Here is a 15,805-nt window from a genome sequence, read left to right as displayed (position 1 = left end):
CTAATCTTTCATCGACATTTTGCATGCCCGTAGCAGCGTAGCTTGCTTGTCCATATGCCATTGACATTTTGCCTACCCAAGCTCGCCTACAAGCATCAAAGATTATGTTAGTGTTAAGAGGTTATATAACGTATAGAGATATGAGATTTTGGGCTATCATGAATCCTGAATCTCAAATCACAAAGGAAATGATGTTGTGTCGATCTCAATCCAAATAGAACTTGGGCTTATAATCACAAAGAAAACGAACATATGGAGGTCCTAAAAGCTACATTCCCACCCCTTCTTATAGAAGTTCAATAATAGCTAACCAACCAGGTTTTTCCAGGAGTCAGATTCATGAGCAATCAACTTCTACTCACTCGTAACGTTTCTAAAACTGCGGTTAATGCATTGTAGTTCTAACTCCAAAATCGGTCAAGGGTTCTAAGTAGTTACAACCAAAATTAATTGAACAATCAAATATATTTTCTTCAATCACTTTGTATAACTGTCTCAGTTGGAATGGTTATATTTTATCCAAACAATAAATGAATCATAGTCATCAATTCCTCATTTTTTCTATTTTATGTCTGGTGGATTTAACAAATTACTTTACTCAAAAGAACTTAATTGTTTTATTTTCAACTTTTTTTTATCAATGCTTGTTGTGGGGGTAAAAATTATGGTACAGTAAATAATAAATCAATGGCTAAAAGCTCTAATAAGGTGAAATGTGCAGTTGAGGTGACGAGACGGCTAAAAGGTTCACCGAAACTAAATGCAGATTAAGGCTCTGAATGGTAACAACGTTTTTTGCTGTGCAGGAAAAACGGTTTAAAAGTGTGATACGGTTTAACTGCGGTACGTACGGGAAAATATATTTGCGGGACAATTGCAGTTTGTATATAATATGCGGTACATAAAAATGTTTAATTGGTAAAAAAACAGTTTGCGGTCCATAATAAAATATTTGAATGGTGAATAAGATTAAAACGGTATTGATTACAGATTATATATATATATATAATATATTCAAAAATATATAATAATTAGTATAATTGTAATTAAATTATTAATTTTAGTTAATAAAAATAATTTTATATATTTATGAACTTTAAATTTTTAATTATTTCAAGTAAAGGTTTATTTTTTTGGGATAAATACTGCTACGCAAGATAAAACTTAATTCAGAAAAATTAAAAAAAAATTTTATGGTTAAATGTTAAGATTATTAAAAGAGTTTTAAAAAATACTAAATCATAAGAATTTGATACAATTTATTTAAAGAGATTTATATTTTTTTAATGGTTATGTATGTTTTATAAGAGAAGAAAAGAGGAAGTGAGAGAATTATATTTTTTTAGTCATATATAATAATTTTAAAAAATGAAAAAAAATTAATACCCAGCGGTTTTTGCTTGGACCGCTGGGGTAATAGCGCGTTTCCCATTTTAACAGCAATACTCTCTCTTACTCCTTGAACAAAAGTGCAAATTGCCTTAAAAAAAAAAGAAAAAAAAACGCAAATTCATGCATAAAATCTTCTGATTGGTAACATTCATGCGGTTTTTACTTTGTTTGGTTGAAAACCACTTTTTTCTTTTTACCATTCATAGCTTAAAAGGATCAAATGCAGAACCGTTACTCAAATCCGGAGAAACCAAATACTAATTTATATAAGTGAATTAAGACATCTGAACATAATGACCGTAATCTCAAAAATTAAATATATATTATGGCAAATTTGGTGGAGTAAACTGTAACATTAAACACGATCTCAGAGTATAAAGCAAGGACGAGGGCAAATAGCACATCTCTCCAATTTCTTTTTTTCTCCAATAGGCTATATACTAAAATACTTAGCAATTCTTTGTTTTTATTTTTATAAAATTAAATACTAAATCCAGTTTATTCTACAAACTTTGTTCAAATCACTTCCAGATCATGCTTGGTTTTCTCGAACAACAAATTTTCTGTTTATTTGTCGATAATCTTTCAATTTTTTGTTATTAATTAGATTTTGAGTCCACGCTACGCGTAGATATTTTGTTGATAAAAATTATATGCAATCAACTATATATTAAGATATAAATTTTATATATTAGTTTCTAATAATATATTAAAAATATTATGGTGTTAATCTAATAATTTTTATGTAAATTGTGAGTTTTTAACGATATTTTTTTAATCTATATACAATATGTCATATTTCAAAAACGTATTATTTGGTTAAACACTTATAGTTAATATACCGAAACCAAATAAATATTTTACAAATTAATCAAATGCTACTTTTTAAACATAGTATTGACATGATGATAAAATATAATACATTCACTTCTTTAAATCATGAGGATAATTTTTTTTTTATCATTCTCACTTTTATTCTAATTATATATGTGTTCTTTAAAAACAATAAAAACAACAAAATTTAAAATTTTTTTTTCTCTTGTTCAACCAATACAAATTTTTATTTTGATATATATAAATGTAAAAAAAAACTAATGAATAAAATTTTTGTTTTGAGATTAATAACAACTTGAAATTTAAAACCAAAACAATAGTTAAATATAAAATGAATAAATTAACACAAAATTTGTGTTTGTGTAAACTTTTAAATAATTTTTTAATGGTTATACGTCATCTCATATATTAAAAAAGAATTTGTTTTTCAACATGTTCATTTTTATTCTTGTTATATATGTTTTTTCAATGAATATATCATACTTATTTTTTTTATTTATAATTTTTGTATGATTATATTCAGTTTTATTTACTTCTTCTAATTATAGTTAAGTAGGAAAAATCAGTATAATTTAATACATACAAATTTAGAAAAATAAAATAACAAACTGAACAACTCAAAACTAAGAACTTCTATATTAATCTATTGCAATTCCAAGTCTGAGATTATGTGGAAATATATTTTGCATATGTGAAAAAAATTTAGATAAATATAAACCATAATTATTATTTATATAAAATTTTAGGTAAAAAGTTTCAAAATCAAATAACTTAAACTTGTATAAGTAGCATATATATTTTTATAGATAATAAAACAAATTTGTAACTTGAATAGTGATAATTTTAATATCATGTTAGTTTTTTTTTGTTGATAGAGATTTCTTTATTTTTAATTATTTTCTTTAACCATAATATTAGAATTATGAACCTTTAATTAATTTACAATTTTGATACATACTGTTTGGGGGATTTTCAGTCCTCCATTGGGGGCAAGTTTCCTACAAAACAGAAATGATGTCAGGGCCCGGAAAATACGATGGAGATGTGTTTTCCGAAGGCACTCCGACGTTCAAATCAGAGAACAACTTGAAAAAGACCACAATAGGGTTGTACGGAGACCAGAAAGAAGTCGAAAAACTTAAGAATAAAGTTATCCATGGAAAATTGCAAGTTTTGGTAAATACAGTCCAACCTTTTGCAAAGTCTGTCCTTGACTTTTATTGATAGTCATTGCATAGGCGATGATTACAGAGAACTGTCTATGCCTCATTCTAAAAGGAAATCTTGTCTTGATAGGGGAAATAAACATTTGTGGGATCAAAACTTTTTGACCAATATACTCACCAATTATGTGGCTAGTTTGAATAACATGTTTGGCCAATTGTGTTACCAAAAGTCTTGTTCCATTGCATAAACCACCTCTAGGGTCAATATTCTGAAGCAACATAATAGATATTCCTATTTTTAATTTTAATTCATGGTTCAGCAATCTTGAGATCTTAATACTATTAAGATATTCCTGGATGTAGACTTTTTCATCAATATGAGTACGAAATTGCAGCAGGAGCTTTTTGTTATAGGGAACAACATATCGGTTATCAATTTTAATTCCCCTTTTGGTGATAACTAACCCATCAGGTCTTCTCTTGTAGATAGGGAAATCAGCATCGTCAATCTTTGTAATTGAACTAAAAGGTTTTAGATAGAACTTAGTACACAAACCATCCTTCATGCACATGCACATTGTTCCTATTTAACTCACCGCATAGTCCATGTAGCATATATAGCATCACTTATCACTTCATAAAGATGAAGTTCTAAATCCTTATCTAGAATTTCTGCGGAAATAAACTTGTCAATGTCCGGTTAGAACTTCAGAATATGGATCCAAGAAAAGTATAATATGCGTATGCGGTAAACCTCTCTTCTGAAACTCGATCGTGTACATTGTTGAGCCGAAAAAAAAATAAAATATCAACTAAGTTATTGAGAAACTTGTTAAAAGAGCTTAGTTGTCTTTTTTTTTTTTTAAGTTCTGAGGTAAAGAATTTATTTTTGAAAAACTGATTTTAAATAAGCAAAGGTTGAAAATATCTGAATGTACTTTTCCTAATGCTTTATCTTCGGATTATCCAGCTTCAATTTGAATACTCTACAACACAGATCCAGCCTATCTTTAATATTCAAATGATGTTTTTGTAAATATCTTATAATCTCCGGCCACTTAGGATTACTTGTTATTGTAATAAAGAAAAAAAAGGAAATGACAGGTTGTTAATTTGGTAAAAAAAACTAATTAACAAAAGAAAACTGTGAATTGAATAAATTTTGAATAAAGGGAAAACAATCAGGTAAAAAGAAAAGGAAATTATAAGAGTTAATTGGCTAAAATTTAATTTTAAAAAATAAAAACTGATTAAATTTTGAGTGTTTAAAAAAGGCAATGAAAAAATAAATTTGTAAAAAAGTAAAAGGCGGAAAAATACATGTAAAAGGAAAAGCTAGTTAAAAGAGTTAATCGGCTAAACCTTTTTGTTTTAAAAATAATACTGATTAAATTGCGAGTGTTAAAAAAAGCAAAAGAAAATAAAATTTGTTAAATAGAAAAGGCAAAAAACCATATAAAACAAAAAGGAAATTTTAATGATTTATTTGCAATTACCTGTTGGATCTATTTAAATATATGATTGCAAAAGCTGGAAACAGTGACCTGTAGGAAACAAACGTTTATTATTACATATAAGATTTTAAAGAACTTTGGGGGATCAAGTCTAAGAGAACAGAACAACAAAAAGCATACATTATTAATATAGTTAAATAAGACATAACGAAAAGCATGATCATAATGTGTACAGCCGAAAGAAACGATTAATAAAAGTGACGAAAACAACAAAAATAATGGAAACCAAAATTACAAAATCAATCTATATCGACATAAGCATTAACGTTGAACATCTAAAAAAAACAGAGCAATACCTAAAAAATACTGAGAGTTTAAGAAAATATATAGAACTAAACATGGATATATAAGAGGAAGAATACGCTAGAGTTTAGGTTTCTATGGTTATTATAGTTATTAAAATCGCTGGCCCATAGCCTATTATAAAAAAAAATCTATGTCACGGGTTTGTACACATATGATTAATGATATATCTATCAAAATGAATTAAAACGACACATTATATTTTTTCATTAATGCCACGTAGGACAATCGCTGTGGTGATGACACATATAATTTTTGACCTCGCAAATAATAATATAGATAATTCATCTACATACTTTAAAAACTAATGTTGATGTGTTATCATATATAAAACACTTTAATTATTTATAAATTCATATTAAAATAATTTATAAAAATTAGTACTAATTTCAAATTATTACATATATTATAAATTTGATCATTATAATATAAATCATTACTCATATTAATTTATGCAAATATTTAACATATTTTTTGCAATCGACACAAATTAACATCAATTACAATTATTGATGCAAATATTTACATCACTTGCTTAAATTGATGCAAATATTTTCACCAGTTATCTGCACAATTGATGTAAATATTTACATCACCACTTCCAGAATGACTTATTTAAGTGATACAAAATAATTTTTACATTACTTATAACTAATGCAAATATAAAAAAGAAATAATTTAAAACACACTTTTTGTAGTGATATGATAACTATATTGACTCATGCCAAGATTTAAATTAACGATATCACATAGCATGATCTCATAAGTTATAATTATCTTTCATGTTCCTGTCACTTAGTTTTATATAATAAGATAATACATACAAGTTTTTTTTTATGAAAATAACTATGGAAACAAAATGAATACATAATGAAAATTAAATATAGATTTTTACAAAATAACATTCTTATATTTAATTTATAACTTTTCATAAAAATATTTAGAAAATTTGTAGACTATTACATTTTAAAATGGCGATTCTACAATTAAAACCTGTGCATAGCACGTATACTCACCCAATATATATAAACATGGATAGAATCTGAAAACAACTAAATCTCTAAAATATGGTTGACAATAAAAAAAAAAACAGAAAAATTATGGATAGAGATGGAACAAAATGGATTAAATAACAATAAACAAGCCTCTAATTGATAATAAAAATCCGTTAAATATGAATAGGGAAAGTGCAATTAAGTTGATTCCTTGTGGACGACTTGGTCCTTGACAGATTCAGAGGCGAGCCAAGAAGAGAAGTTTTGGAGAGTAGTGCTGTCGACTCGATAGCCGGACTGGGTAAATCTCTGCAGCTGATGCCAAGTGAAGTCAGGGTACCTTCTAGAAGCTTCTTTGCCTTCCAGAAGTTCAGGTGGAGGTACGATGACCTTGTCTTCTTTAGGACACGAGAAGAAAACCAATGACCTTCTCACTTTCTCTTTGTTAACCACTGCCCTGTGGAAACAGCTCTTGTAGATTCCGTTTGACAATGCCTTTCACATCCAAAATAACACATCTTATCAACAAATTTACGTGATTATTGATCAAATGACATAATATTATAATTATATTATTTCAAAATCGATATTAGTAGATAATCAATATTTTATATCAGTCTTGATAAGTACCAAATAAGTATCATATTTCACAAAATTTATGTTTAGAGTACAAACACAAGGAAAAAGATATCTATTGTATATTGGTGATTTAACATTCTTTTTTTTGGTTCAACAAATTAGTGATTTATCTTCCAACAATAAATGTTGAGTAAATATCCCCCTATTGTAAAAACACTAGTGTTTACATTAGAAAAAAAAAACAGTTTAAGCATTCTTTTCGATAAGTCATTTTTTCCATTTTTATTTTTTCATTGTTGAGAAAATTTTGTGGACTTTTTGACTAAAAAGAAACTTACCATGAAGGTGTCTCCGACGTTGACGACAAGAGCACCGGGACGAGGGCGTACAGTCTGCCACTTTCCTCCGGCAAAGACCTCCAAACCCACAACATCGTCTTGGAGCAGAATAGTTATAGCTGTTGGGTCATTATGGGGACCAACACCGAGGGCTTTGTCCGGTTGCTTGCACGGCGGATAATAGTTGCATCTGAAGATGGCATTTCCTTCTTCGAAGAATCTCCGGAAATATGTCCGGTCTCTTAAACCCATACTTATTCCCAAAAGCTCCATCAACTCCATAATTAAACCGTTCATTGCCTCACAAAATTCTTGGAACACTTGACTGAAACAATATATGTTTTGGTAATCAAGAATCCAAGGAACAAAACAATTCAAAAAAAAAAAATATATATATATATATATATTTACATATTATAAAATGTATCATATGAAAAATAGGGGTTTTCCATAGCGTTTATATAAAGTAAACTATATGCGTGCAATTGCTTTACCCGATCTCTTGACGTTCGTCGCGTAGCCTTGATGTTAGAAATTCCTCAACGACTTTAGGTGTACCCTTCTTGAAAGCCAAAGTCAAAGTCTCATTCCATGGAAGATTTGAGGAGAATCTCTGGCTATGACCAGCGGTATAGCCAGAGATATTCCCTGGGGTCCTGTAAGCCTTTAGCTTCTCATCTTTGGATAGCCCAAAGAACAAACTCGATGTCTCAAGCGCATTCTCAGCCAAGCCCGACTTGAAGCCGTGGTTGATCACTAGAAATGTACCATGATCCATGCACGCTTCTCTCACAGCCTTAGCTGCTAGCTGTGTCTCGGTCTCATCATTTAAGAACCCACTTAGGTTGATGATTGGGAGTTCAAGGTCACCTTCTGAAGGGATCACATCTTTTTCTGGCCAGAAGAATTTGGCCGGAACATTTGGTTGTCTTTGGAGTAGAGAAAAGTTAGCGTCGGTGTTGTTCATTTCTCTTGATATTGCAAGTTTTGTGATTCCTTTACATTAACCATTTTGAAGGGGTTTATATAGAGGTGGGTAGGCGCATGCTGGGTATTAGTGACGATTTACTATAGATGAAGATATTATGTTTATTTGCTTTATCCCTTATTTTGTCGACATGTGTATTAATATTTCTATCTTTATATATTTATGGATAACTCTTTCTATTTCTGTATGTCTTATATTGATCATGATTGTTTTCAAAATCATAATACTGAATTTATGTGTAATAATAGCATTCTCATAAATGTAAATACAAGCACACATATCTCTTTGACCAAAAAAAAAGCACACATAGAAGCTTCAAATACAAATCAATTTTCTTTTAATGTTTATGCTTCGTGTCACGTTTCAACCAAACAATTTTATCTATTTCTATTTATAAATATTTTATCTTAGTAGTATTATTTATTTTAAACGAACACGATTACTAAGTTAACGAATAAAATATGGCAACGTTAATTATTAGTTTTATTTTGTGGACGTCTGGCGCCTTCTTTATTAAGATAAGATATGAATAAGTCTAATACATGCATGCAAATATAAACATTATAATTTACATTATAAAGTCAACAATCTTGTTTTTTTCTTTACACTTCAAAAAATACTTAACAATATTTGATAAAATTAATTTTAAATATAAAAAGTGATATTTCCATTTCTTAAAAAAAAACATTAAATAGACTGAAATTTGTAAGCTATTGGTTGTAAATTGTTTCCTCCCTGTCATGACCAAAATCAAAATCCTTAAGTACATCCTTAATTATTTTCACCACCAATGCATCCTTAGTTATTTCTTCCCAAATTATTTTGCTCATCTTGAGTTTAAACTATTTTCACATATGCAATAAAAATGTAAAGCCGATTTAATAGTTTGCTATAGAAAGATTTGAAAAAAGGTGAAGAAGTTGATGACGAATCAGATGAATGTTAGAGGTGTACTCTGTACATTCGGTTGAACTCGGTATGAATCAAGATCGATCTAATTGATTTTGATTAATTATAGTTTATGTCAAGATAAACTGGATAGTGCCGATTTAGCTTCACGATAATTAGGTTCAACATGTAGCCAACCGAGATTTAAGGAAGATTTCCTTAAATCTCTAAAAAAAATATTATTTTTTAAATTCAAAAGTAAAAAAAAAAAGTTGGATTAAACTAACTTTTATGGCATATATAAAGGAAGAGATTCCTCACTGTAAGTTTATAAAACTTCGTAGAGAATTCTATTAACAAGGTAATCCTTATATAGTTACATGAGAGTATATTTAAATGTAATATTTACAATATCGTTTGTAACAAAAAAGAAATATTCGTAAGAGAATATTCCTATTCTAACACCCTCCGCAGTCTGAGCTGGAGGTGGCCGGAAACTCAGGCTGGACCGAAAGTCTAAGAACAAAGACAATGGCAGCCCCTTCGTAAAAATGTCTGCATATTGATGCGATGACGGAACATGGATTACCTTGATCTGGCCAAGTGCAACTTTCTCTCGAACAAAATGAATGTCTATCTCAATATGTTTGGTCCGATGATGCTGAACTGGATTAGAGGAGAGATAGACAGCACTGATGTTTTCACAAAAGACGACAGATGCTTTGTCTAAGGGACAGCGAAGCTCGAGAAAAAGATTGCGAAGCCAAGTAAGTTCAGCAACAGCATTTGCAACTCCTTTGTATTCAGCTTCAGCACTCGATCTGGAGACGGTTGGCTGACGCTTGGAAGACCATGAAATAAGATTGTTACCATGGAAAACACAAAAACCAGACGTCGAACGACGCGTATCCGGACAGCCTGCCCAATCTGCGTCAGAATATGCAGTGAGACGTGTTGTGAACGTCTTGTAAAGCTGTAAACCTTGTGAAATTGTCCCTTTAACATACCGAATGATGCGCTTGAGGGCAGAGAAGTGTGATTCTCGAGGGTCATGCATGAACAAGCACACCTGTTGGACCGCATAAGAGATATTGGGTCGAGTGAAGGTGAGATACTGGAGAGCACCTACAAGACTACAGTACAGCGTTGGAACCTTAACAGGAGGACTATCCGATCCAGACAGCTTAGGCTTCGTGTCGACAGGAGTGCGACATGGGTTGCAATCGACGAGGTTGGCTCGATGAATGATGTCAGCTGCATAGTTCTGCTGGTGAAGAAAGATTCCTTTGCTGCTTCGTGTCACTGAAATGCCAAGAAAATGGTGGAGGGGTCCCATATCGGTCATGGCAAATTTGGCATGCAAGGAACTGATGATGGAGTTGAGCAGATCCGGTGCTGATGCCGTGAGGACAATATCGTCGACGTAAAGAAGCAAGTACGCAACCTCTTTGCCACGGGACATGATGAACAAGGAGTTGTCACACTTGCTGTGAACAAATCCAATGCGTCGAGCAAAGGAGGCAAAGCGAGTATACCAAGCACGGGGAGCCTGTTTAAGACCATAAAGAGACTTACGGAGAAGACACACATGATCTGGTTTGTTTGGATCTTTAAATCCTGGAGGTTGATGCATGTAGACAGTTTCATGAAGTTCTCCATTAAGAAACGCATTCTTTACGTCTAGTTGGTGAAGCGGCCAGTCACGCGATGTAGCAACACCGAGAACAGCACGAATAGTCGCTGGTTTAACAACCGGACTGAAGGTATCGTCGCAGTCCACACCAACTTGTTGAGATTTCCCATTTGCCACCAATCGAGCTTTGTAACGAGCCAAGTTTCCCTGTGCATCAAACTTGTGCCTAAACAACCACAAAAAATGAACTACGTTAGCATTCTTGGGCCGTGGTACTAAAGACCACATCTCACTTTTAATATGAGCACTATATTCCTCATTAATGGCACCATTCCAGTTAGGGTCCCGAGCAGCTTGTATATGGGACAAAGGTAAGGGTGAGACAGTGGAGGTGTGAAGACAGAGATGAGTGACGGGTTTGGTGATTCCCAACTTGCTTCGAGTCTGCATGGAATGGGTAATAGGTGGAGGTAAGGGTGGTGGTTGAGGTGCAAGAGGAGGTGATGGCACAGGTGGTAATGGTGGAGGAGAAACCGGAGGAGATGGTGGTGGACCAGGTGATGGTGGTGTTGGTATCTGCGGTGTGACTAGCTGAGGAATCGGTTCGATGGTGGGAGAGACCTGCGATGGTAGCGATCTCGAGACAGGAGGATCCACAGCAAAAGGAAAAACTGTCTCATAAAAAATGACATGTCGGGAGAGAATGATTCTGTTGGTAGACCTGTCAAGACATCTGTACCCGTGGTAATCTGTTGGATACCCTAGAAACACGCATGGAGTGGAGCGAGGGACCAGCTTATGTTGCGTTGTTGGTAGAAGATTGGGGTAGCACAGCGAACCAAACACTCGAAGATGTCCGTATGAGACGTCTTTGTTGTATAAGCGAGTAAAAGGAATCTTGTTACCGATTGCTGATGAGGGCAGGATGTTGAGAAGATGAATGGCGGTGTTGAGAGCTTTAACCCAATATCCGAGAGGCATATTTGCTTGAATGAGAAGAGTACGAAGCAGATTGTTGATGGTGCGGATGAATCTTTCTGCTTTTCCATTCTGCTGTGAGGTATATGGACATGAAAATCGAAAACTTGTACCCATAGTAGAGAAAAGTTCCCGAATATTTTTGTTGTCATATTCACGATCATTGTCGCATTGGAGGGATTTTGATATAAGATCAAGGGTATGATCTTATAAACCGATATAGAGGGGGTCCTTGTAGCTGGCCTAACGGCTCTCTCTACTTAGACAAGAGATGAATCGATGGGAAATAGGTTGGTGGGGATTAAACAACTGGCCTAACGGCTCTCTTTGCTTAACCTAGTGGGTGAGACGTTGTGAAGGACAAACGGTGGATCGAAGTGACACACACACAACTGATGATGAAGTTGTGACAGTCAAGAACTCTCAGAATCAAGGGGAAGCCGCACAAGATTCAAAGAACTCACAAGTATAAGAAAAACCTCTCGTTTTATTGATATCAAAAGCAAAAGTCTGTTCTACAAAGCCGCATGTGGAACCTTATAAGAATGGTTCGTCGGCTGGAGCCTTCTAGGGCAAACCAAAAATAAAAGACAGAAAAGGAAACCTATTACAATCGAGAGTTTCTCTAAAAACTTAAAGACAAATGCAAAAAGGAAAAGTAACTTAAAGGACTAATGTTTAATTCCTGCAAAACAACAAAAAGGAAAACTCGTTATTTGAATTCAAATGGAAAACTTACCAGGAAATGGAAAGTTTGAGGCTCCTCCGCGTCTTGAGACTAAGTGATGTCGTTTGGAAGTTGACTGATGGATAATAAGGTTGGGCCGAGAGTGATCTTCAAAAGGGGCCATGCCTTAGTCTCCACTGGATCCTCGAGTGCTTGATCCGTGAGGCTTTCTTGTCTTTCTTGACTTGTGTGGCTGAGTGTGTCCATCTTCTTGTGGAGGTCTTCAAGCTCTTGTTGTGCCAATAGTCCTTCCACAGCTTCGCCAAACTTTTCTCTAAGAGTTCTTGCACCGGATCTTGTCCTTGGCGGCTCATACATGGTGGGAATCTTGGCTATCTCAGGTGGCTCCGGGCCCATGTCCTCATCAGATTTGATGGAGCAACCAAAATGTGAAGAAAGCATTGAAACACATCACTTTTGTGTTTTAACGGGTAAATCCATCCAAAGTGACTATAGTCGTCAAGAAATACCAGATAGTAACGGAAGCCACTTATGCTGGAAACAGGGGACGTCCATAAATCAGAATGAATAATATCAAAGGGTTTGAAAGTAACAGACTTTGATAAATGAAAAGGAAGCCGAGTATGCTTTCCTAATTGACACGCATGACACAATTTCGTCATGTCGGTCTTATTAAAAGAGAGAAAACCAGAAGAACAAAGCGAACTAAGAATGGTTTTATTTGGATGTCCAAGTCGACGATGCCATATAGAGCTGGGGGCCACTGAAACAGAAAGTGCAGATGGTACTGAGGATGACGGTGTGACGGAGTAAAGAGGTCCTGGACTATCACATCGGAGCAGCGGAGTCCTTGTGCCAAGATCCTTAACACAGAAACCAAAAGGGTCAAACTCAACAGAACAAGCATTGTCAGTGGCAAATCGGCGAACTGAAACAAGGTTTTTGATGATGGATGGGCACACAAGGACATTGCAAAGGTGGAGGGGTCGGTTAGGGGAGTGGATAGAGGTATGACCCGTTTGTGTAACAAGTGCCGAGGACCCATTACCTACAGTGACAAGAGGTATAATGCTCGTATTAAAAGTAGAACGTAGCGTACCTGGCTGGTTGGTGATGTGGTTGCTCGCGCCAGTGTCCATGAACCAAGTCTGATCGGAGGGGTCTTGGACACTCATCATACTGAACACGTGAGACAACACAGAAGGAATCTGGCTCGACGATCCAACCTCAGAGGGAGCAGGATGCGTGAGCTGCATGTAATGAACTTCGCTGGCTGAGCGATGTGGATACGGGCCAAGCAGACCACTTGACGGCATAGGAGACGACATCTGCGATGGTGGTGGAGGCGCGTAGTATGATGGTGGAGGTGGATACACCGACGGTGGTCCATAGGGCTGGTGATAACCCCACGGAGCTGCTCCGTAACCCCAAGGAGGGTATCCAAGGTAGTTGGGTTGCCACGCGTTGTTGCGTCCACGACCGCGTCCATTGCGGCCACCACGTCCTCTGCCATTCCTGTTGTTGTTGTTGTTACGGGAGCCATAGTTTTCGTTGTGGGGGCGTTGTTGTTGTTGCTGGTCTGGGTTGGTGAAGAGGACCTGTGAGGACGAGGTATGAGCCGGAAGTTGAGGCACGATCTTGGTCTGTTTGAGGAGACGTGATTCCTCCATGGTAAGAATCGAGCGAGCCTTTGTGAATGATGTGAAGGGGGTCTGATGTTGAATGACATTGATGATGTTGTCGTATTTGTCGGAAAGGCCATTCAACATGTGCATCACCAGAGAACGATCGCTGACTGGAGAGTCCACATTCGCAAGAAGGTCGGAGAGGGTCTTGAGTTTTTGACAATACTCATGAATGGTCCAGTCCCCGATTGTGAGAGTACGAAGCTCGTTTTCATACTGAAGAGCACGAGCTTCTTTGTTGTCTCGAAAAAGATTTTCGAGAGAGAGCCAAATTTCATGAGCCGATGATTTGGCTTTGAGGATCGTATTGAAAACTTGTTCCGACAAAGTTCCGTAGATCCACATCTTGACGAGTCCATCGTGTTCTTTCCAGGATTTGGAGTCGTCTGCAGGTGGTTTGGAAGAGCCATCTTATGGACGCCGAAGCTGAGGCAATGAGTTTCGAAGAGTTCACGCCAGACGTCGTAATTCATCTTATTCAGATCAAGCTGAATAGGAATGTAACCCCGGATTTGAGAGATTCCAAAGGGCTTGTCATTGGAAGATTTAGAGGTAGAGGACTCGGTGGTCATGATGATTCACGAGAAAGAGAGAGTCAAGAAAGAAAGCAAGAGAAGAAGAAGAAGGAGACGAGAGAAAGAAAAAAGAAGAGTGCGGAGATGGTGATTGAGCTTAGTTAGCGAGATTAGGTTTTTCGCAAAAACTAGGTTTAGGCTCTGATACCATGTAAGTTTATGAAACTCCGTAGAGAATTCTATTAACAAGATAATCCTTATATAGTTACATGAGAGTATATCTAAATGTAATATTTACAATATCGTTTGTAACAGAAAGGAAATATTCGTAAGAGAATATTCCTATTCTAACACTCACAAAGAATTTACGAGAATTAGAGGGAGCATTAGAAAATTCAGAGCTAAAACCTAGTTCTTTGATCTCCTCATTGTAATTCGATTCCAACATCAATAATAAGATACTTTCGAGCAAATCAACTTCTTGTGTAATCCCATAGTCAACAATGGGCGCCGTCTAACCCACGAAATAAAGGCCTACATTGCCGACGATGAACTACCAGCCGACAGATGGGCAGCCTGGCGGCTCCGAACTAAAGCGGATTGTTCCGGCATAATGCAGAGGGAACTCTTCTCACATGCGCGACCGGACGAAAAAATTGATACTATCATGAGCTAAGTCCACGAAGGGGCAGGAGGGAATCACTCCGGAGGCCGATCTCTGGCCTTCAAGATATAAAAAAGCCGGATACTACTGGCTAACTATGCTGCAAGATTGCAAAAAATTTGCGATTAAGTGCGATAAATGCCAAAGACACGCGCCTATGATTCACCTCCCTACTGAGCTCCTTATGACATCCACCGCCCCTTACCAATTCATGAGATGGGCTATGGACATCATCATGCCATTACACCGATCTACTGGACATAAACGATTCATACTTGTCATGACTGATTACTTAACTAAATGGGTCGAGACCGACTCCTTCGTCAAGATCCATGATGCTGATGTAAAAAAATTCATTTGGAAGTTTATAATCTATCGGCATGGCGTTCCCTACAAGTTCGTCACAGAAAATGGGATCCAGTTCACTTCCATCCTACTCAGAACTTCTGCACCAAATGAAAAATCCGACTAAGTTTCTCAACGCCGAAGTACCCACAAGGCAACGGTCAGGCCGAAGCAACAAACAAAACAATCCTAGACGGCCTCAAAAAGCGCCTAGAGGACAAAAAAGGCACGTGGACAGATGAAATAGACAGAGTCCTATGGTCGCACCAGACCACTCCAAGACGTTCTACCAGACAATCT

General features: G+C 35.5%; 1 protein-coding gene across 1 annotated transcript; it reads right to left on the bottom strand.

Annotated features, from left to right (window-relative positions):
• Window positions 1-6,402: 6,402 nt before the first annotated feature.
• LOC18011060 (gibberellin 20 oxidase 5) lies at window positions 6,403-8,088 on the bottom strand. Its single transcript, XM_006393686.1, has 3 exons — window positions 7,616-8,088; window positions 7,122-7,446; window positions 6,403-6,699 (listed from the first exon to the last, which is right to left on the bottom strand). Exons 1-3 carry the CDS (start codon window positions 8,086-8,088, stop codon window positions 6,403-6,405), a joined length of 1,095 nt encoding a protein of 364 aa, XP_006393748.1.
• Between the last annotated feature and the right edge of the window lie 7,717 nt (window positions 8,089-15,805).

The sequence above is a fragment of the Eutrema salsugineum genome, unplaced genomic scaffold (assembly GCF_000478725.1).
Source record: "Eutrema salsugineum unplaced genomic scaffold, Eutsalg1_0 scaffold_7, whole genome shotgun sequence".
NCBI lineage: Eukaryota > Viridiplantae > Streptophyta > Magnoliopsida > Brassicales > Brassicaceae > Eutrema > Eutrema salsugineum.
The sequence above is the reverse complement of the archived record's forward strand: the minus strand, read 5'-3'. Positions and strand labels throughout refer to the sequence as shown.

Excerpts from the sequence above, each read along its gene's own strand:
- LOC18011060 (XM_006393686.1), bottom strand. The coding sequence starts at position 8,088 with ATGAACAACACCGACGCTAACTTTTCTCTACTCCAAAGACAACCAAAT. Across the intron at positions 7,447-7,615 it reads GACGAACGTCAAGAGATCGG|TCAAGTGTTCCAAGAATTTT; the intron begins GTAAAGCAATTG and ends ATATTGTTTCAG. Across the intron at positions 6,700-7,121 it reads ACGTCGGAGACACCTTCATG|GCATTGTCAAACGGAATCTA; the intron begins GTAAGTTTCTTT and ends TGGATGTGAAAG.